The sequence below is a fragment of the Ceratotherium simum genome, chromosome 3 (assembly GCF_057802395.1).
Source record: "Ceratotherium simum simum isolate JZ-2026a chromosome 3, ASM5780239v1, whole genome shotgun sequence".
Lineage (NCBI taxonomy): Eukaryota > Metazoa > Chordata > Mammalia > Perissodactyla > Rhinocerotidae > Ceratotherium > Ceratotherium simum.
In genome coordinates, this window is record NC_141902.1 from 79,641,656 (window position 1) to 79,662,864 (window position 21,209).

The following is a 21,209-nucleotide window of genomic DNA, read 5'->3' on the forward strand; positions in this document are numbered from 1 at the left end:
AGAGGACGTCTTTAACACAGCTGCACACATACAGACACTTCTACCACCATCTATGTTTACAAGTAGCAATCAGATATTGCCAAAGCTCTGACCTATAATCATAGCTCTTACACAATCTAAGTGCAAGGCACAAGTTGGAGCACTTTATCTACACTGATTCATTCAAAGAGAACGCGAATATTATGCCCATTTTATGCTCAGTTGGGAAACCTGAGGCCCAGAGAGGTTAGCCTTCTTGCCCGAGGTCACACAGCTAGGAAGTGGCAGAGCTGAAATGAGAACCCTGATGGTCAGTTCAAGAATCTCTGCTCTAACCACAGTGCTATGCTGCCTCTCATATTCCCGCCTGGGCGATCCTTCTCCATTCGGACCATTCCCTGCCTATTCCGTGGGACAGGACCCGAGCATCACTTCCTGTCATGCTGTCAGTGGCCCTGCTGTGTGCTGCAAAATCCACCATGAGCTTTGACCTGAGAGGCGTAGGTTTTCTTCTTAACAGCAGTGACCACCTGTGACTCGTGATGGCTACATGCTCAGGAGAGAGCATACTGCTCCTTTTGCTGGTTTCTAATGAAAGGACCATTTTACAGGATGGAGGGAGAAAAGGCTCAGAATGAGAAAGAAAGAGAATATGGGAATTGGCCCCAATCCAGATGAAGAGAGCCAGACACAAAATCATTTGAGCCGCAGACCCGTTGTTTGTTTACCAAATTTTCAACCTTTTAAAAAACCGAACATCAAATGGCAGGAATGGTGGCGTTGCTGGAGTTCCTACGAGTGGGAGGAATCAGACATGATGGCAGGTAACCCCGCGGTTTCCGCGTGGCAGCACTTGCAAAGGACAGAGGAACTCCTAGGTCTCACTCCTGGAGGAGAAAGAGTGAGGGCTTGTCGGGGCCACAGATCACGCAGCTCTACTCTCTGCCGCTGGTAAGTCTAGGTGGAGAGAAAGTGTAGCAGGAATGATTTTGGCTGGGCTGGGGATTTGGGAGAGTTTAGACTATAAATAGTGAGGAGTATATAAAAAGCCTCAAGTGGATTTTTGGAAGTCCTAAATCCACTACATAGAGCCAAGCAAGATAACGGGAACCATTTAGGTTTTAGTAACGTCTAAATGTAACTGGGCACAACGCCCCACCGCCCCACGCGTCTGCTGTCACCACAACCATGTCAGCGTCTGCCAAACCAAGGACACACGTCTCGGGGAGGTTTGCTGCCAGCTCGCAGGCTGCAGGCACTGTCCCAGTCCTGCATGGATGACCTCATTCACTCTCCACAAGGAGGTACCATTTTATATCTCATCTTCGATGCAGGAAACTGAGGCAGAGGAGGACAAGTGACCTGTCCAAAGTGACACAGCCAGCAAGTGCTGGGCTGAATTCCACGCTCAGCCCAGAGCCCACATCCCTAACCACTGCCCCACCCTGCCTCAGAGATGGGGCTGCAGAAGCCTGCACTAAGGCAATCCTGCAGGAAGTTATGCTAAAATCAGCGGAAAATCGCCGCAGCACTTGGAAAGGAACGTGAAGGCCTTTGTGTCTTGCTTCTTAAGGTCTTGTGGTCACTAGCCTTCTCTCATCTACTGGAATCTTGTTTCACTGAATGTATTGATGCCTCAGGAATCCCTTTTGCACCCCCGTGGCCCCTGCTCAGCAAGCCTGAAGCCTGCCCTGCTCACAGGCTGGTCAGCGTGAACCGAGATCCAGATCCTGCTGCCCTTGGCCCTGTGTCTGCTGCTGGCTCCAGGAAATCTACAGTCAGGTCTTCAGTTCTTGATCTTTTAGGAAAATCATTGTCACCTAATATTGAGGGAAAGATAACCCGGGAGGAGTGACATTTAGGATTAGAGCGGGCTATCACATTTAGGGGAAAAATCCAGGCTCTAATGGATTTTTTTTAAACCTATTGGATTCCCTTCATGGCCTTGCCTACCCAGTCAGACTAGCCAACCCCATTCCCAAGGTTCTGGAAGAGGCTGCTGTAGGAAAATACTAGATCAGAGGTTCTATCTTGTTTAAACGAGGGTAGAGCAAGACCACTGGGTCTGAGGCTTCATCTTACCAGGAAAGGGGAGCCCGGGGAGCCCCGTGAGATGAAAAGCAGCTACTGAGATCCAACTGCCAGTTGGGTGCTGAGCTGGGCGTGAGAGATTCCACCACCAGTCATCACCGTTGGGCCCCAAAACATAAGGGAACATGGGCAGGTGAGCAATTCTGCCTGGGGACAAAGAGGAGAGGGCTGGAGTGAGGGAGGGGGGCTTTCAGTTAAGGAAGGCTTCACAGAGGAGGTGACCTATGGCATGGGCCTGCGAGGATGAACCTGAGTGTGCGGGAGGAGAGTGGAGGGAGGCATGCCCAGGGCGGAAGTGGTGACAGCCAAGCTGCCCGGGCCTGAATGGCTAGTCCGTTTGGGAACAGTGTTTGGCCCCACGGTGGGGCAGGAAGAGCAGGAAAGACAGCGCCAGCTTGCTCAAGGCTGTGAGGGCTGTGCCCCCAAGCTTGGTCTCCACCCTGCTGGCCACAGAGCCTCATGATGGTGTAAGTAGGCTACAAGAGTGCTTGGGAACCAAGACGGTGGGTTGAGGGGCAGTGGGCTGGAGCCAGAGACCACGTGGGAAGTTATCATGACAGCCCGTGTGTGCATGAGGACCGCGGCAGGGACGGGAGCCGTGGGGATGGGGAGGAGGCGACGGGTGAGAGAGGCAGGAGTCAGGCAGAGACCACTCGGGGTCACTGAGGGAACCACAGTTCTGTGGATGCCACAGGGAACCCTGGAGGCCAGGGTCTGGGCAGGGTGAGGCGAGGAGGCTGGCGTAGGTTGCTCTGGGTATAAGAGGCAGAGACAGTGGAGACGTTGAGCAAAGAGCTAAAGATGTGGGAGCCAAGGGGTGGCCTTCTGAAGACAGAGAGAGGCTGCAGATCAGGTGTGAGAGCCACTGAGGTTAGGACGGTTGGAACAGTGGGAAGAGTCCCTCCTCTGCTTTACACTCCTCTTGGAATCAAGTCCAAATTCTTGCCGGGGTTGATGCAGCTGTCACAGCCTGGCCTCTGGCCATCCCTCCTGTCTCCTCTCATGCCTCACTTCTTTCATTATCAGTGCCCCTGCCCCTCTGCCTCACCTCTAGCTCTTCCACACCACCTTCCTCCTGCCTCAGGGCCTTTGCACATGCTGGTCCCATGCCAGGAGCTCTGCCTGGAGCTGGGTAACACCTGGGTAACCCACCCGGGAGAGACTGTGCTTCTCTTAGGTCGCTCTTCCATCCCCATCTCAGCTTTTCATTGCCTGTGTCACCAGTTCCTTCCACTGTAAATACTTGTATGATTTCTGCTTTCCCACTTGGACCTGACTGATGGTCCACTCATCTGGCTATTTCCTGTTTATTTCTTGAGCTCAGCTTAAAAGTCACTTCCTCCAGAAAGCCTGAACCATGCAGTTCAATGCTTTTCCAGCATTTGACAGACTCCATTGTGTGTGGTGGGGGTGGGGGTGGGGGTAGAGCATATGGGAATTTGGGGCATTGTATGGACTTTGGATTTTGCTCTGCGTGAGACTGGAAGCTGTGGGAGAATTTTAAGCCGAGGGTGGCCCATCTGACTTCCGTTTCCACATGATCCTCCGTGTTGAGGATTGACTCAAGGGGGCAAGGGCTAAACAGGGAAGGCACTTAGGAGGCTGTTGAGTTACACCAGGTGAGAGGTGAGGGTGGCCTGGCCCGGGGTGGTGGCAGTGGAAGTGGTCAGACTCTGGGTGGATTTCTAAGGTAGAAACAATTGGATTCGCTGACAGCCCAGACACGGTGTGAGGGGAGGGGTCAAGGAGGATGGCAGGCTTTGGAGTTGCATTTCACTGTGGTGGGGAAAACTGGGGATGGAGTGGGGGACGGAGATCAGGAGCCCGGTTTTTGTGACATGCCTTAGACACCCAAGTGGAGAAGTCATTGGCCGCCTGGAGCTCAGGAGCGAGGTCCAAGCCAACGATACACGTTGGGAGCCATCAGCATGTCACGGGCGTCTTTAGTTACGAGAATGGCGGACATCACCAGGGGAGTGGAGGAAGAGAGAAGCCCAAGAACTGGGCTTGGGCACTTGATGCTGGGAAGGAACTGGCAATGGAGACTGAGAGGAGCAGCCACTGAGGTGGGAGGGGAACCAGGGGGTGGGGAGGGGTGTCCTGGAGGCCACGTGGGGGGTGCTTCAAGGACAAGCGTGCTCAGCCAGGTGAATGCTGCAGGCAGGGCTCCCACGGACGGACCGAGAACTGACTACTGGATTTAGCAACTCAGGGCTACTGCTGACGGTGACAGAGTGCAACGGTGGGCAGTGAGAGTGTGGCCTCATTGGGTTTAAGAGACAGCAGGAGAGAAATTGAGACAGTGGGTGAAGACAACTCTTTTGAAAGTTTTGCTTTGCTAAGAAGGGAAGAAGAGAAACGGGAGGGTAGGAGAGAGTTTTTTGTTGTTTTATTTTTAAGATGGATGGAACAACAGCATGTTTGTAAGTAAACAGAGATAATTCAGCAGGAGAAATTCATCAGAGATAAGTGCACAGAGATAACGCAGCAATGGTGCAGGGACACCCTTGAGTAACTGACATGGGGAGGGGTCAGCATGGGGCTGGTGGGGGAGGTCCTCAATAGGAGCAGGCGCCCCCCCTACAGCCGCCGTGGGGAAGCAGAGCCGACAGGGCGGGTGCAGGGGAGGAAGGTCTCTTCTGAGAAAGACGTTAAGAAGGAAGCAGAGCTGGCAGCTGAGACTGAGGTTAGCGGAGGAGGGGCTGGGAATTGGAGAAAGAAGGGTAGAACAGTCGTGGAAAAGAGGCGGATTCAGCCCGACTGCAGAGGTGTGTGACGAGGAGTGTCAGGGAGACCCAGGCTGGTTTGCCTCTTCTCCAGCTACGGTCGACTGTGCGTGCAGGTGCCGAGTCAGCGGAGAGCTGGGTCCACAGTGACTCTCAGGTGAAGAGTGAAGTGACCTTTTCCAGGGCATGGGCGGTGAAGACAGGGGGAGAGACAGAGAGGTGGTGTGAAGGGGGCGCAGGAGTGGGGATGCCTTTGTCGAGTCGGGGAGCTCTGGTAAATGCACAGCTGCAGGGGAGGATCTGGGAAAGGAAAAGATGAACGGTCAGGAGCGCGGGTAATTGCCAGAGCAAGATTCCACAGAGGGAGGGATTCTCTGGGGTCTGGGGCAACAAGGGGCAGCTATGAGAGGGGCAGCGAGACCCCCTACCCAAGGGCAGGAGGTCAGAGAACTAACGTGTTTGTGCCTTCTGGCCTTTGTTTCCTTGGGGTAAGAGAGAAGCTACAGAGTGGGATCTGCTTTCCAGGAAGGGGAACTTGCCAGGAAGAAAACAGCCAGCCAACTCCCCATCCCCACCCAGCCAGGCTACTTCATTTACGTCCCTGAGATGCACTGTCCCATTATTTGCGTATACTCTCGGGTTCCCAAAATAATTCTTGTCTAGAAAGGACTCATTTTCTAGCTCTTCTTCTCTCTGGCATGTGCCTGCAACCCCCCCAACTCCCACCCCGTCTTCTGCCTCGCTCCATTTGCCATGACTCTGGAGGGAGCTCAAGTTCCTAATTTACTCTCACTTGCGAACAGTATTTAGGCAACAAACCTGAAACTCCTCCTGGAGTCAAAATGATGTCTCCACACAGGAATAAGAGTCACATCCTGCGGCCGATGTGCTTGACTTGAGTAAAATGCAACGCCATCCTGAGGGTCTGCTTGGCATGGGGGTGGGGCAGCCCCTCCCTCCCTCCCTTCCCTCCTTCTTTTCAATAACCATTCATTTGCCGTCTGCTGTGTGCCTAACAGGATCTATATGAAGGTGATACAATAGAAACCGAGAGGAGTGGTAGACCTGCTGGGGCCCACCCAACAGCCTTCCTGGAGCCGCCTCTTGCCAATAGATCTCTGGCTTTGCTCAATCTGGGGCAGTAATGTGCTTGGGGAATGTGTCCCCAGGAAAACAGCCAAGACTAACACAAACCAACCTGGGTAACCCCACTCACATTGTCAATGATGACTTGGCAGAGAGGGGTGGGCTTGTGACCCAGTCTAGTCAATAGGGCCTGAGGGGAAATGAGCTAGGAGTTCTGGGCGTCTCCTCCCTAAGAAGACGAGAGACACTCAAGAGAGGGAAGGTCGTTTCTGCCCTTCCTTCCTTGGAGGCTATCTTGAGAGGATAAAAGGCTCCAATCTGTGGAAGTTATCTAGGCACATGAGGAGAAAGCCAGGCAAAGTATAGAAAAGCTATCTTGAGCCCTGAATTAATAACCCTGGATCCACCTATCACCAAATTCCTGTTTGTGAAATAAAAAACCGTCCTTATGGTTTGTGCTCCTTTTAGTTGGGTATTCTAGTACTTGTAACCAAAGGCATCCTAACTGCTCCAGCAAGGAGGAAATAAACAATTATGATTTTCTATCATGTGGCTCTGAGCCTCCTGGAAGCCAAGGCAAAAAGGAAAACCAGATAAATTGCAAAGCTTTCATTCTTAGTTGGGAAGAGCTTCTCAGGGAGTTTCAGCTTTTTTGCTTCTAAATTCCTTGTTTGACACTAAATTTCCCCGTGGGAGTTTATGAAAGGAACATTGAGATATATAATTGCTAGATCCAAGATAATTGTTTTTAGAAGCAGTTTTCACAAGGCTTTCTCTTAAGACAATGAGGAACTAGATATAAAGGGGGAGTCTAACCAGAGAGGCAAAGAGTGGGTGGAAGTTGGGTGGGCCTCGAGCTGCTCCACGCCCTCCCCACCCCAGAAAGGAGTAGAGCCCCAGATGAATCAGAGCCCACACTGAGGAGACAGTGAGACAAACTGGCACAAACACAGCGGGGAAGGCAGAGCACAGAGAAGGATGAGGAAGGAAGACTCCTGAGCCACTACTGCAGGCAGGAGCAGCTGTGTGTGGGATCTGGGGTGAATGAAAATGAGAAAAGAAAAGTGTGAAAGGCAGATAAGTGGAGCCAGCAGGGTGACCCCTGGTTTGTAGAAACACGGAGCCTGGGGAAAGGTTTCTCTGGGACGGAGCTGGAGGGAGGCAGAGGTCTCCTCTTTCCTGGGCGCCCCCTCATCTCAGGCCCACTTGCTGTGTGTGGTGTCTGTGTCAGCATCTCCTGTCCCCTAGGCAAGGGGACCTTGTGTATTAACCGGGCTTGGCGGAGGGGCTGTCAGCTCTAAGGAATGCCCCTGTGAGTCCCATCAGGCATCGCACCTTTGAACACCATGCGCCAGCACTCCGAAGCATCCCAGGTGGTCTCCTGACAGAGAGGTAGCATTTGAAAATTCAAACTACCCAGGTAACAGAAGAGCCTTGAATCCAAAGGATTCACAGCAGGTTTTCATTAACACTGCACTCTCTGTACCTTGGCTGTAGGATGCTCATAGATGCTACAAAAAAAGATCAAATACATTTGAAAGAGTTAAACAGGTATCTTTGCTGCACTATGTCTTGAAGGCTTTAATACCATATGTCATCAAATCTAAGAGACACCCTCAATTGGAAGATGTATCAAGATTTCATGTATTACTAAGAAAGAAAAAATGTCCACGTTGGGAAGCCTCACAGGGCACCCCTCCAGAAAGTTGCAACAATGAAAGGGTATGCTGCCTGTGTAGGAGAATATGAGAAACAAGCCCGCCACACAGAGAGCGACAGCAAGGAACCCACCGGTCTCTACCTTGGCCATGATGGAAGGAGGGAGAAATCCAGAGAAATGTCCTGCACTTATCATTTGAACAATAAGCTCGTTCTTAGTCTGGAGTCACACTACCCATGTGGTCCCCAAGGGGTCTCAGGAGCTGGTGCCCCAGATCACTGGCAGAAGCAAACACTGATCCTCTCTGGAAGAACTCAATTTTGGTCTAGGCCAGTAGTGACTGCAAAACACCAGACGTGAGATGTTCCCTGATTTCAGGGATGTTAACATGAGAGAAAATGTGAAACTAGGCATGATTGAAGGATGGAACGTTTATATGCCTGTGAAACCCCACAGAGGGACAAAGTGTACAGCCTCACCCATTCCATCCCAACCGGAGGGCTCCCGCCACCCAGGGGCAGCAGTGGTCATCGTTGTCACCATTGTTGAGTGCTTACTCTGTGCCAGGCGCTGGGCAGGGAGCTTTGCACACATCAGCTCCTGTCAGCATTGTAGCGCCCCTGCATGGGGACAGCGTCATTACTGCCATTTCCAGCAGAGGATCCTGGAGCACCCTGCCTGAGGTTACACATGAGTAGAGGTGCAGCTGGGCTTCTAGCGCATGCTCTTCTCCAATATTCTGAAGGTCGTGCCCGTCAGACACTCTGAGTGATGCCACCCTGGCCCACTGAACCTAGCACATGTCCAGAAATGTAATTTTTCAGTAAAGTGTCTATTGCCTAAAGGGAGGCAATTTCTGGATCAAATTCTGTTTCAACATACCCCTAGACACTATGTGAAGTCTTCTACTGTCCAGTGGTCCTGGCAGTACTGGGCATTCCTTGGCCCCAGCTGTGCAATCCTATACTTGCTGTAAAGGGATCAACAGTGGGAAGGAGGACACATAATTCAATATCATCTTCCCAGTGATGCTTCCTCCTCTTGTCTGATTTGGGAAGATGCTAATATACCTATCACACCTCTGAAGTAGCGTTTTCTAAAACTTCAGAAATATGACCAGGCTCCAATCACCCTTCTGGTCTATGTCGTGTCCATCCCCAGACCTGCTGACCTAGGGAGGTGACAGGGCCCCCACCCACTCCCCCACAGAGCTGTGCGGCACTAAGGGCCATCTGGAGAGCTGGAGCCTGAGGGAGTAGTAAATCCCCTCCCTGCATGAAGAGGAGCCAAGTTTTATTACAGATCCTATCACAACGCAAAGAGCTGGTACTTCTGTGACTGAGCTAAGCCCGTCACCCTGTAAATCAACAGGAAACCCACAGGAGGCAATTTGATTTACGATGTTCATTTTGGGAAGCTGGTCTTCCTAAAACACTGAAGCCAAGATATTGCCCAGGCACTTTCACGATAAATGGCAAGTTTAGCCCAAAAGGACCAGATCTGTTAATAAAATAAATTCAGATCCCTCCAAATAAAAATTCAGATGCATTTCAGTCTCCTCTCAGTTCAGTAGGCTGAATCCCTTAATCTACTAAATTATTATGGAAAAGCCCTTATCTCTGCCTGTCAAAATCACTGCTGTTGTGGGGGTGCCCTCTTGGGAGGCACAAGCTGCTTCATAACAACTTAGATTATGTGCAGTGTAGCATTATCTTGAAAAGGGCCACATACTCGAAGTACAGCACAGGATCTGGGACAGCGCCGAGAGACAGTCCAGCCAAGAGGGGTCAGAAAGGTGACAGGTGTCGCCCAGATGCATTGCTGGTCAGTGACAGAGTGAGGCCTCTAATCCAGCCCGCTGACTCAGTCCAGCGTCCCTCCTCTGTGGGCAGCCAGGGTGACATTAGTCAGCAATGGGCTGAGGTTCTGGGTACTGTTTCTGCCCAATAGGGGTCATGGGGTCTCCTCTAGGGCAGCCCAGTGTGCGTTAGGGCCTCCTGCCTCTCGAGTGGGCAGGGACAGGCGAGTGTCTAGGCCGTCTGCAGGAAGAACATAAGGGCCCTGCATTCTGCAGCATGTGGCAGGCCTTCAGTGTCTGCCCAGGGAGCTGACCCCACTTGGTCAGGGGAGAGAAGTGGGGAGAAGTTGCATCTAGTGCAGAAAAGGGAAGAATGTGTGGAAAATCAATCCCCAGGTTCCAAGAGGGGCCCTGGCAGGAGCCCTTGTGAACAAGGATTTGGCTTGTCCCTGTGGGGCCTCCCGTTCTCCCACCTCCATTGGGGTGACTCACGCCTGCAGAAAGGATGAATCATGTCAGTTACGAAACTAAAGGGCTCCTGAGAGGGAGGCCGGGAAGGACCTGGGGAAGCCATCACCGTGGATCCTGCTCTCTCCCCACCCCCTCCTGCCCCTCATCATCCACCTTCTATCTGCCAAGCCATAGACTAAAGCAAGTCCAAGACAGCCCTCTGAACTAAAGGGACTGCTCCTGGAAACAGCATCAGATCCGCGGTTTCCTTCCCACCTCAAGGCCTTCTCCACCTATTTTTCGTTTCCCCTCCTATACTGATCAGGGGAAAGGCTTGCTTTCCACATGGGGCCAGTTGGGACCAATGGATCTTGGAGGGAATGGGAGACAAGATCCTGAAGTGAAACTCACCTCTCACCATTTCTTGTTCCTGGTGTGAACATTTCCAAAATTCTCCAGGGCGCACACACATACTTATCTACTGGATTCCAGGCGGCTTCAGGCAGCAGGGGCGCGGATGATGCAACTCACTTTCCCACCGACTGGTCCCAGCTCAGTGGGAGCTTTCAAGAGTTCACACAACCAGTGAACGCCGAACATGTGGCAGAACCTGGGCTCATAAAAACGTTTATCAGCAGCTTATTGCATGGCGAAAGCTCACGTCATCCTCAACACAGCCCTATGGGGCAGAAACCATTGTCACTCCCGTTACAGGTGGAGCGCTGTGCTCAACATGGACAGCAGCTTGCCCGAGGTCACACAGATATGCAGTGGACAGTGTGGGGTTCACCTGCACCCCCTGTGTCCCCAGGTGGGCTGTAGCCTCGGGGTTCTACCGCCAGGTTTCTCCTGTACTTCAAGGAACCCAACTACTCTGCCAAATGTCTTTGCCCCACTTAACGTGCCCTTTCAATAAGGCCTCTTCTGGACAGGACCATGACCTCGTCTTTCCTTGTGGCTTCTTTCCCCTAGAACCCAGAACCCTTGCAAGCCCACTGTCTCACGCTGAGATGAGCAAGGCCACCCGTGAACGAGGTCAAACCCAACCAGGTGAATGAGGCCTCTAGATGCCCCACAGGTGGGCGGGCGCCGGCCTGAGCCCACCAGTCTGGACTCACCTGCGATGCCCCCAGGGCCCTCTTGGCTCCTAGTAGAACACGCGGGGCCCAGGCTGCCGCTCCGGCCGCCCTGGCCTGTCTGTGACCCGAGAGCCCCAAAGTCTGCGGAAGTTCCCCGGTGGGGGGCGTCTCGGGCCTCCCTGCCGCCGCCGCGCCGCCGGATCCCGAGCTTGCGGCGGGCCCCGGGCGCCACCGGGCCGCGCGGGCGGGAGCGCGCCGCGGCCGCCGCCTCCTCCTCGCTCCCGCCCGCAGCGGCGGCGGCGGCGGCGCTTCCCCGGCGCGGAGCGGCTTTAAAGGCGGCACCCCACCCCCGGCGCACTCGCCGCTCGGGCGCCGCGCGAGCCTGCCGCTGCCATGCCTCCGCGCGCGCCGCCTGCGCCCGGGCCCCGGCCGCCGCCCCGGGCCGCCACCGCCGCCGCGGACGTGGGGGGCGCCGGCGGGCCCGGGCTCCGGCCGCTCGCGCCGCGCCCCTGGCGCTGGCTGCTGCTGCTGGCGCTGCCCGCCGCCTGCTCCGCGCCGCCGCCGCGCCCCGTCTACACCAACCACTGGGCAGTGCAAGTGCTGGGCGGCCCGGCCGCGGCGGACCGCGTGGCCGCGGCGCACGGCTACCTCAACTTGGGCCAGGTGAGTGCGGCTGGCCCCGCGCGGAAAACTTTGCCGGCCGCCGCGGGCACGGCGCGAGGGGGCGTCTCCGCCGGGCTCTCGGCGCCGCGGCCGCGGGTGGGCAGGGGTCCGGGACGGCTCGGCCCGCACGGTCGGAGGCGGCCGAGGCGCCCTGCGGGGAGTCGCCGGGGAGCGCGGCGCGCGGGACACTCGGCAGAGAGGACCAGGTGGTCCTCGTGGGCGCCCACGCAGGCCCGGCGGCCGGGCAGCTCCCGGGCAGGGGGGCCCGGCGCGGACACCTGCCCGGCTGGGCAGGAGTGGGAGCCTGTCTCGGGCGCCGCGCTCTGCCCGCGGGCGCTGTCCTCAGTGCCCACCAAGCGCTCCCTGGCCTCGGAGCTCCGGCTTCGTCACGCCGGGCCCTCTGCCCTCGACGGGCGGCGCGGGGCTCCGGACCCTGTGCGCGCGCCGGGGCGGCCGGGGCTCGCTGGGTGACATGCGCATGGCCCGGCGTCTCGGGAGCCGCGCTCCATTGGTGTCCGCGGCTCCCGGAGAGAGGGCGGCTCGGTGCCTGCGCCTGGGAGCCGCGGCCAGGGAGGCTTTCCCGACAGCGTGAGACCCAGCAGCCGCGCCAGGGGTTGGAGTTGGGGGTCCTACGTTTAAAACCCCTCTGGGCATGGGGGAAGTTTGCTTTGTTTCTGGGCTTTTGTGCGTGATTCTAATGGCAGCTCTCAGCATACTAGCCCTGTGACCTTAGGCAAGTCAGTGACAGTGTGTACCGCGTGCAGTTGTTGGGACGATCCAGTGTTGTCTGGCAGCAGAGCGCCAGCTCAGGGCCTGACCCTGGCTGGTGAGCCAGGAGCCCTCCCGCGGCCTGGGCTGTCACTACGGCTGTCAGCTAGCAAGAGAGGACAAGCCCGGGGCAGGAAGGTGGCATTACTCCAAAGGATGCCGAGAGAGGTCCCTTTTTCCTGCTCCAACCCCGTGGAGGGGGGGTGGGGTGAGGGGAGTGATCCTGATTTATGGCCCTGGAGGGGCCTCAGCAGGCTCAAGTGTGCAGTCCCACCAGGGGACCTCTCAGGGCAGTTAACAGGTCTCCTACAAACTACACGATCAAGTGAAGTGACAGGGAGTAACTCTGTGGTAACTCAAACACTAGTGCCAGGCAGTGTTAAATTTAGTTTCAGCATTATCCATGACAGAAGCCATTAAAGTGTGGTAAATGACATTTCTTCTGCATCCTAAGTCAGTTGTGGGTGCTGCTAATGTGAGATGTGTGGCCTTTCAGAAAAGTGGATTCTGCTGTTTGAACTGTGCTTCACCCGGGGGGTCAGAGTGTATCTGAAAGAAAGCCATCACATCTTTTGTATATTGTTTTTTATGTTTTGACGGTTCAAGTCTCTTCAAAGATCCTGTGATTTAAGAGTTTGCCTTTGGGTAGCTCTGGCTTCGTTTCTCTCCGTAGTTCCTAAATCTCCCTGGCTGATGGTCCAGACTGAAGAAGATGCTCCTCAAGGTTCCATCCCTGTTCATTGCTTCCCCTGTTTGCTTAGGGCCCCCAGCTCCTGCTGCACTTCGCTGCTCTGCTCAGGTGGCCCAGCAATTTGTCTTCAGCTAAAAGTGACTCTTAAACTGCACGGTAAATTACCAAGTGCCTGGGTTTCTGGCTCCTATAATTAAATGGGCAGAGGGAAACTGAAGTTGAGCTGTGAGCTCTTGGACGTTGCAAGCGAGAGGCTCAGTAACGTCCCCTCACAATTCCTGTCCCCGAGAATCAAAAATACTGGGCCTTTGAAACAACTTCTGTCAGACTCACTGAGTTGCTTATGTGCAAAGTCTGCTGTCCTCATTTTGCCTGTGGGAGAGAACGTTCCTCCCGGCATGTACCCCCTCCACCCGGGACATTCTGGGTAGTGTCTCAAGGTCTCCCCAGCTCTGTACAGTGCAGCCAGGGTGAACTCCACACAGCCTGGTCACTTAGCTTGGTAAGCACGGTGCTGGGGGTGACACTATGGAGACATTCACCAACTGAGGGAGTTGTTGGTTGGGGATAGGAGCCAGCTCAGAGGGGGGTGTGTATGTGTGTGTGTGTGATTACTCAAGGAGGGCCTATTACTCTTTATTCCAAAACCAGCTTTTCTCCCTCCCCCAAGTGCACTGCTAATGTGGAAAAGGCCTGGAGCATTCCAACCTCTACCTACTCAATAAGAACTCTTTAAAAACCTTATTTGCTTTTTTCAGCCAGGAGAATTTGTGACTCATGAATAAGGTGTAGATATTATTAGCTTTGACTTATGGATGAGTAAACCAGGTGAAGCAAGGCATAGGAGCAGTGTGTGTCCACACAGTAAGTATGTATCAGCTCTGACGATTATGTTCCCTGCTCTTGGTCAGCTCCTACATTCTCTGGGCTAAGGTCTCCTTAGTGTGACTCATTCCCCCAAACCCTTAATGGGCTGTTAGTGGTACGCCTGGTACTGGCCCTAGCTCCCAGCCCTGCTTTTCTTATGGGTCTTTGCAGCATTCTAAGTTCTGGCTTGATTGTTTTACTTTCTTTCGTACAACTGATGACCCAATTCCATTTATTTTACATGGTGCAAAGGTAATTTAGACTTGTGGTTATTCACCTTTCTTGAAACATGGATCCCTTTCAGAGTCTGGTAAAGGCTCTGGATCCTCTCCATTGAAAAATATGCATCATCAGGAACAAGACAAATCATCCTCTTTTTGCTCTTCTATTCCTCGTTATACTGGAGGTCCCAAATATTGCACCATGATTTATTATTTATTTATTTATTTTTTTGTGAGGAAGATCAGCCCTGAGCTAACATCCACGCCAAGGCTCCTCTTTTGCTGAGGAAGACCGGCCCTGAGCTAACATCTATTGTCAATACTCCTCCTTTTTTTCCCCAAAGCCCCAGTAGATAGTTGTATGTCATAGTTGCACATCCTTCTAGTTGCTGTATGTGGGACGCGGCCTCAGCATGGCCAGACAAGCAGTGCGTCGGTGTGCACCTGAGATCCGAACCCGGGCCGCCAGTAGCCCAGTGCGCGCACTTAACTGCTAAGCCACGGGGCCTGCCGCCTGCACCATGTTTTAAAAAGAAAAAAAAGGAGTAAGAATTTGGAAGAGTCAAATGTCGCTATTGACAGATGACATAAATAACCATATGGATAATCCAAGAGAACCTAGAGACTAACTATTAGAACTACTAAGAGAGGGCCGGCCCGGTGGCGCAAGCGGTTAAGTGCGCGTGCTCCGCTGCGGCGGCCCGGGGTTCGCTGGTTCGGATCCCGGGCGCGCACCGACGCACTGCTTGGCAAGCCATGCTGTGGCGGCGTCCCATATAAAGTGGAGGAAGATGGGCACGGATGTTAGCCCAGGGCCGTCTTCCTCAGCAAAAAAAAAAAAAAAAAGAGGAGGATTGGCAGATGTTAGCACAGGGCTGACCTCCTCACAAAAAAAAAAAAAAAAGAACTAGTAAGAGAGGTTGAGCAGGTTACTTGATCGACAGTAGCTACTTATACAGTAGCAACATCTGAGAAGATAAAAGAAATTATAATTCACTCTAGCATAAAAGCTACTAGATACTTAGGAATAAATCTAAAAAAAAAAAATGAGACTTTCAAGGAGAAAATTAGAAAATATTTGAAGGAAGTATTGAAAACAAGAAAGTCTGAATAATGAAGAGAGAGATTATGTTCATGGATGGGAGGACTGACTATCACAGGTCCCCTTGAATTAATTTGTAAATTCAGTGTAATCTAGTTGAAGCACCAACAGGATTTTATATGGAGTGTGAAATCACACAAACGAATAAAGTTCATATGGAAGAGTAAGGTCCCAGAACACCTGAACCATTTCAGAAAGAACAAGGAGAGGGTGACCTCTACCAGAGAGCAAAACTGACCATAAAGTGTGGTGATCACAAGAGTGCGACACTGGCCCAGCGATGGTCCTGTCCGTCAGTGGAATCACCTTAAACCCAGGCGTATATGGGGACTTGTATGTGTAAGCAGGAGAGTTACAAACGGATAGGGAAGGAGGGAAAATTCAGTAAACGGTGCTGAGAGAATTGACTCTCCATGTGGTAAAACCATCAGCTTTTCCACTCACGTTACACAACAGCAAACTCCAGATAGGATGAAAAACCCGAATCTGTAACAAGTCTGGAAATTACTATAGTGGAATAGCTTATGAACTTGGGAGAGGAAACGGTTTCTTAAGACACAAAAAGAACAAATAGAAAAAGGAAGATATTGATACATTCAAAGTTCTCTATAACAATGACATCCTAACAGTTAAAGAGCAAGTAACAGACTAGGAAAAGTATTTAATAACATATAACAAACAGGTTAGTGCATAGATCATTTAAAAAGCTATAAATAAGAAAAATTTATCAATGATCAATATCATTTATCAATAAGAAAAAGATCAATGCTAGGCAGAAAAAGGAGGAAGTATATGAAGAGGGAATTCAATGAAGAGGAGATCCAGATGGCCAATAAGCATGAGAAAAGCTATGGGGCAATGCAGCCTAAGGCAGTCATCCCACTTCATACCTGTCAGATTGGTGAACATGGAAAAGGCGTTAATATCAAGTGTTGCCAAGAATGTAGAGCAGCGGAACTTTCAAATGCTGCTGGTAGAAGTGGAAATTAATACAACAACTTTGGAGAGCAATTTGGCAGTCCACGGTGAGGTCAAGTTGTATCAGCAAGTCCACATCTAGGCTTTTACTGGAAAGAAACTCTTGCACAAGTGGCCAAGGGCATTGTATAGGAATGTCACAGAGGCAGTTTTTGAATGAAAGGAAACACAATCTAAATATCCATGAGTAGAAGAATGGAGAAATAAATCAAGATAGTCACACCATGGAGTACTGTGCAGTAGTTGGAAAGGAATTAACTAAGTATGTATCTATATAGATAAGTCTCAAAAATAATGTTGAGTGGAAAAGGCAAGTTGCATGGACAATGATGTACAATGTGATAGTATTTATGTAAACTTTAAAACACACTAAAACAATTCGATATTATTTATGAATGCTTACACATGTAGGAAGGATCACATCAAATTCTCAGTAGTAGCCTCTGAGAACGGAGGCAGGGGAAAGAAACTAGGGAGAGGAATGTCAAACTTTATCTGCAGTGTTCTAATTCACAATACACACATATAGGTACATACGTATAAGTTATATACAAAATTGTGTTTAAGCATTTTGTACTTTTTTTGTATCAGAATATATATAGTAATATCTACATATGTATACAGATGTGCATATATACACACATATACACACACACATGTCTCCAAACCTACACGGACACATACGCACAGGTGCACATGAAATGTTAAAGGGGAAAAAGGAAAAGAAAAATGCACAGGGGCTGCCCCGGTGGCGTAGTGGTTGAGTTCATGCGCTCCGCTTTGGCACCCTGGGGTTTGCAGGTTCAGATCCCCAGGAGGGACCTGTGCACTGCTTATCAAGCCATGCTGTGGCAGGCATCTCACATGTTAAGTAGTGGAAGGTGGGCACAGATGTTAGCCCAGGGCTAATCTTCCTCAGTAAAAAGAGGAGGGTTGGCAAGAGATGTTAGCTCAGGGCTAATCTTCCTCATCAAAAAAAAAAAAAATGCACATCATATACACACATCATGGTCTTCCCTGGATCACCTGAAGCACATCCAAGGACATACAAGTGCCTGAAGGCCCAGGGTAACAAGCCCCTGCTTTAGACATCTGAGGCTGGGCCAATCTACTTGTCAAGGAAATGGTGAGCTAGAGAAACAGAATGCCTAGCTGGAGATCACAGGGCTGTTTGGACAGAGCTGGACCCAGGAACCCCCTTCTCCCTCTACCAGGCTTCTTTCTCCTTGGAGTCATTTGGTGGCAGAGATGGGTCTCACTCTAATCTATATACATTGTTACCTTTGACGTTGATGACTCGGAGAGAAGACAGTTATTTATGAGAAAAGGATAGCAACAAGATATTCTCACAAACCGAATCACAACAGCTCAGCATGTACAGCTCTTGGAAGTGATGTTTATCTTAAGGGTGGCTCTTAGACACCATACTGTCCCTTGCGTTTTTGCTTTGCCTGGGGTATTGAGCTAATTTGTTGGTTCCGAGTCTGAACATAAAAAAAGGCAGGCTGGCTGCCACGGCCCTAAAAGATTGAAGCACCTTAAATGATTCTGAACTTGCCTTAAATAGTTTTACTTAAAATAGCTACTGAGCGGGACATACCTGGCCCAGAATTTCAGGTGGGCCTGTGTAATTCACTTGTCAGCAGAGGAAACTTGTCATGCTGCAGACAGCTCGTTCTTCAATGAGAAACAAACTGAAGCTTTAGCCAGATGTTAAGATAATGGGCCAGAACTTGTTCCAACCACAGTGTCAGTGGCTTGGGAGGGACAAGGGGAAGCCCAGAATAGCAGTCACCTGTGACCTAGGTCTCTGGTATTGATTTTCAGTCTGAGGCTGTCTTGCTTTTATGCTCTGAGCCAAGAGCCACGTGCGTGGCTGACCGGGGAGTGGAAGGAGAGAGGTTCTGGGTGTGAGCTGGGGGTACAGACAAGATTGGGATTGTGAAGCTCATGGTATCATACCCTCCTATTTGACGTCTTTATTCAGGTGGTAACAGATTTAAGTGGACAGGGTTTTATTTGAGTGGACTGCCCTCGTAAGTCATTAGGGCTGCGGCAGAGGTGACTAAAGCTGAGTGGCAGTGCATGGAGCCTGGTGGCCGAGAGGAGACTCAGAATCAGGCCAGAGTGGATGGCTCAGCTGACTGGTCCATTGGAAGAGTCTGGGTTTCTCTAGGCAGAAACCAAAGGTGCAGATCAGAAACACAGCGGTTGACGGGGTGGGAGAGCCTGAAGACCCTGTCTGAGGCCTCCTGCCTGGCCTTGAGCTTTAGGTGTCAACAGGGCCATACAAGACTGTTCACATGCTGGGGAACATCCTGGGCTCTTTTGAGTCTCTGAGCCTCTGCACAGATTTTGCCTCTAAAAAGTAGTACCTCTGATCTTCCACAGCCCAGGCCAGGTGGCTGATGCGTCTCCCCTCCTTCTGCAGGGGCCCTGCATGCAGAGGGATTCTGAGCCCTACTTGTCTTGAGTGCCTGACTCCCTCCCGGCTCTTGGACTGTAGCTCTTTCTTGACATTGACCGGAAGCTCTGGCATGTGCTTGTGCCCAGGGAATGTTTCCCATGTGGGTGCTCTAGCTCATGGAGCCTCCCACCAACCCTGCAGGGAGGTGTCACCAGGCCTGCTTAATAGTGAGGAGACCTCAGGTCCAGTTCTGACTTGTGCAGATCACAGACTGGTAACTGACAGGCCGAGGCGCAAACCCATACCCTCCGACTCTCCTTCCACCTTGGCAGGTGGACCTCACACCTGCTTCTCAGACAAGGGTAAGCCATCAGATGAGAAAGCCTTTCGGCTCTCTGCTGCTGCTGACAAATGAGCCTTTGTGGCCCCCACCTGCTGCTGTTGCTCCTTCCCTCCACCTGGCTCTCACACACACACACACACACACACACAGTGCTGCACGTTAGCGTTGTTCTGTCCAGCGTAGTTGGCACTGTCTGCTTCTCCTCAGCATTGAAACTTACTTGCATCTCTCCATATTGGAGGAAGAAAAAACCCTAACCCCTTCTAGTCTTCCTAGGATGCCACACTGAGTTGCTGAAACTCTGCACTTTATTAACCAGACTAATCATCCTTTGCTGCAAACCGCCTCCTCTCTGTGTGGTCCCTGTCTACAGAAGGGACCGTCTGCCCTGTGTCTGAGCTCGAGGCCTGGAAGTCACTGCCGCCTCCCCCTGCTCCCATGCCTCCCATCTGGTCTATAACCAAGTCAGTCGCATCGGTCTCTTGAATGGCTCTCAAGCCCCCCTGCGTCTCCCCTGCCATTGCCCAGCACAGGCCAGGGCCTCCATGCCCTTCAGCTATCTGTTCTGCTGCAGGGCCTCCTTCCGCCCACTCTACTGCCTTCTGCCCTGGCCCAGCTCCAGCTCTGCTCAACCTCTTCATGCTCTTGCTTCCTTTTAGGCTTCCTTATGCTGTTCTTCCTGCCTGGGTGGCTTTCTCGTCCTCCTGGTCAGCCCTTCATCCTTCCCGGCCACGTGCAGGCCTGCCCTGATTTCCCCAGCCCCATAGATGTGCCCTTCTTCTGGGCTCCCAAGCCTCATCACCCTGACATGCCTGTTGGCTTGTCTGTTTCTGCCACTGGGCTCTGGGCCGCCTGGGAGAGTCAGTTCGCAGCTGGTCCTCTGGCTGCTCTCTAAGATCAGTTCCAATTCTGCCGGTTCTCTGATGGTGAAGAAGTCACACTGGGGCAGCCTGCGTGTGGGGCCGGAGGACTTGCACTCACTTATTCAGCGAGTGTTTTTGTGTGCGTGTTTTTGTGTGCGCTCACTGGTTCTGGGCCCTCAGAGATAAGTAAGGTGTGGCCCCTGCCTCGAAAGAGCCTCTAGGTGGAGGGAAGGGTGTGAGCATTTGTGAACGAGCAAGGTCAGCAAGTTGGTTGGCTGAACCGTCACCACCGGTCCTTTTTTTATCTTAATCCCTTGCTTTTTGGCCTCACTCAGCAGGCTGGCTCCTCCTGGGTTAGTGCTTGTGCTTGTGCTCCGGGAGGGCCCTCCTTGTGATGTTCTAGTTTGCTTCCAGGTCAGGTCAGCTACCCATAGAGCAGGGCCCAGCAGTGCCCTGGAGCCCACCATGCATGCTTCAGACCCTGTGGGTCCCGTCATTCGTCAAATCCCCAGTCTTCCTGATGTCCTTGTGCGTCTGCTCTTGGAGGATTTTGAAGACCTGGTGGCAGTCGCAAGGCCCTCCATCCAGTGCTATGAAGAACAGGGATAAATAGCTGTCGGGAGGGAGCCTCACGCTTCCTGGGATGGGATCAGCAGCTCAGGTTCCCATGGTAACCAGCCCATCAATGCCCTCAGTGTCAAGACGGTGGCACCACCGAGAGGAAGAAACAGTCTCATTGTCTCCCTCTTGGCCGCTTGGGCACAAACCAGCCGCACTCCACAGGGCCCGACAGCCCTGGTCCGCTGCTCTGTTGCACACGGACGCGTTTGCTGAATCGGGCCAGAGAGGGGCCGTCCACTTCATCTTCCTAACCCTCCTTGGGGCCTCTTGAATTCCTGTCACTGGCCCACGTCAGTCACTTAAGGAGTCCTTGTTGGGTGAATCTGTCTTCTCAGTGGGAAGAAACAGCCCAAGTGGATCAGGCTCCCGGAGCTCTGAGTGATGAGCCAGACTGCATCCACCATGGGGTGGATAAATCCGTGTCCAGTGTCGGCAGTCGGCTCTTTGAAAGGGACCTCGATCTCCAGACTTTCTCTCTTTTGTTTCAAAACGTATTGTCGACAGCTCTCAAGGATGGTCTCCAGTGTTCATTCAACCAGAACCTCCTTCTTGCCCGTGGGGGGCCCGAGTTCACCCCGGTAATCTTTGTCTGACTCTGCCGGATGGACAGGTGGAGGGCGGGGCTACCCTCTTATCAGAGAAGGGCCTGCAGTCCCTCAGGCTGGGAGAAGCCTTCCTCTTCTCCCCTTCTCATCCCCTGTCCCCCAAGCTGGAACCAGGACATCACTCCGGATTTCCCTTGTGGCCACTCTGCCTCCTAGTCTCTCCCCTGTGGCCCTGCCTGCTCCTTGCATGCTTGCTCTCTGGTGGTGCCTG

General features: G+C 52.4%; 1 protein-coding gene and 1 long non-coding RNA gene across 3 annotated transcripts in view; one reads left to right on the plus strand and one right to left on the minus strand.

Annotated features, from left to right (window-relative positions):
• Positions 1-690: 690 nt before the first annotated feature.
• On the minus strand, positions 691-11,082 carry LOC147917662 (uncharacterized). Its single transcript, XR_015551741.1, has 4 exons — positions 10,909-11,082; positions 10,202-10,400; positions 2,062-2,217; positions 691-936 (listed from the first exon to the last, which is right to left on the minus strand). It is a non-coding gene; the product is annotated as an uncharacterized LOC147917662 (long non-coding RNA).
• A 165-nt stretch (positions 11,083-11,247) lies between these two features.
• Positions 11,248-21,209, plus strand: part of PCSK6 (proprotein convertase subtilisin/kexin type 6) — a 188,450-nt gene continuing 178,488 nt past the window's right edge. For both annotated transcript variants that reach the window (XM_087428846.1, XM_087428847.1), the window contains exon 1: positions 11,248-11,532. In XM_087428846.1, coding sequence (XP_087284972.1) covers positions 11,263-11,532 — 270 coding nt within the window. In that variant the 5' untranslated portion in view covers positions 11,248-11,262. The remainder of the gene's footprint in view (positions 11,533-21,209) is intronic.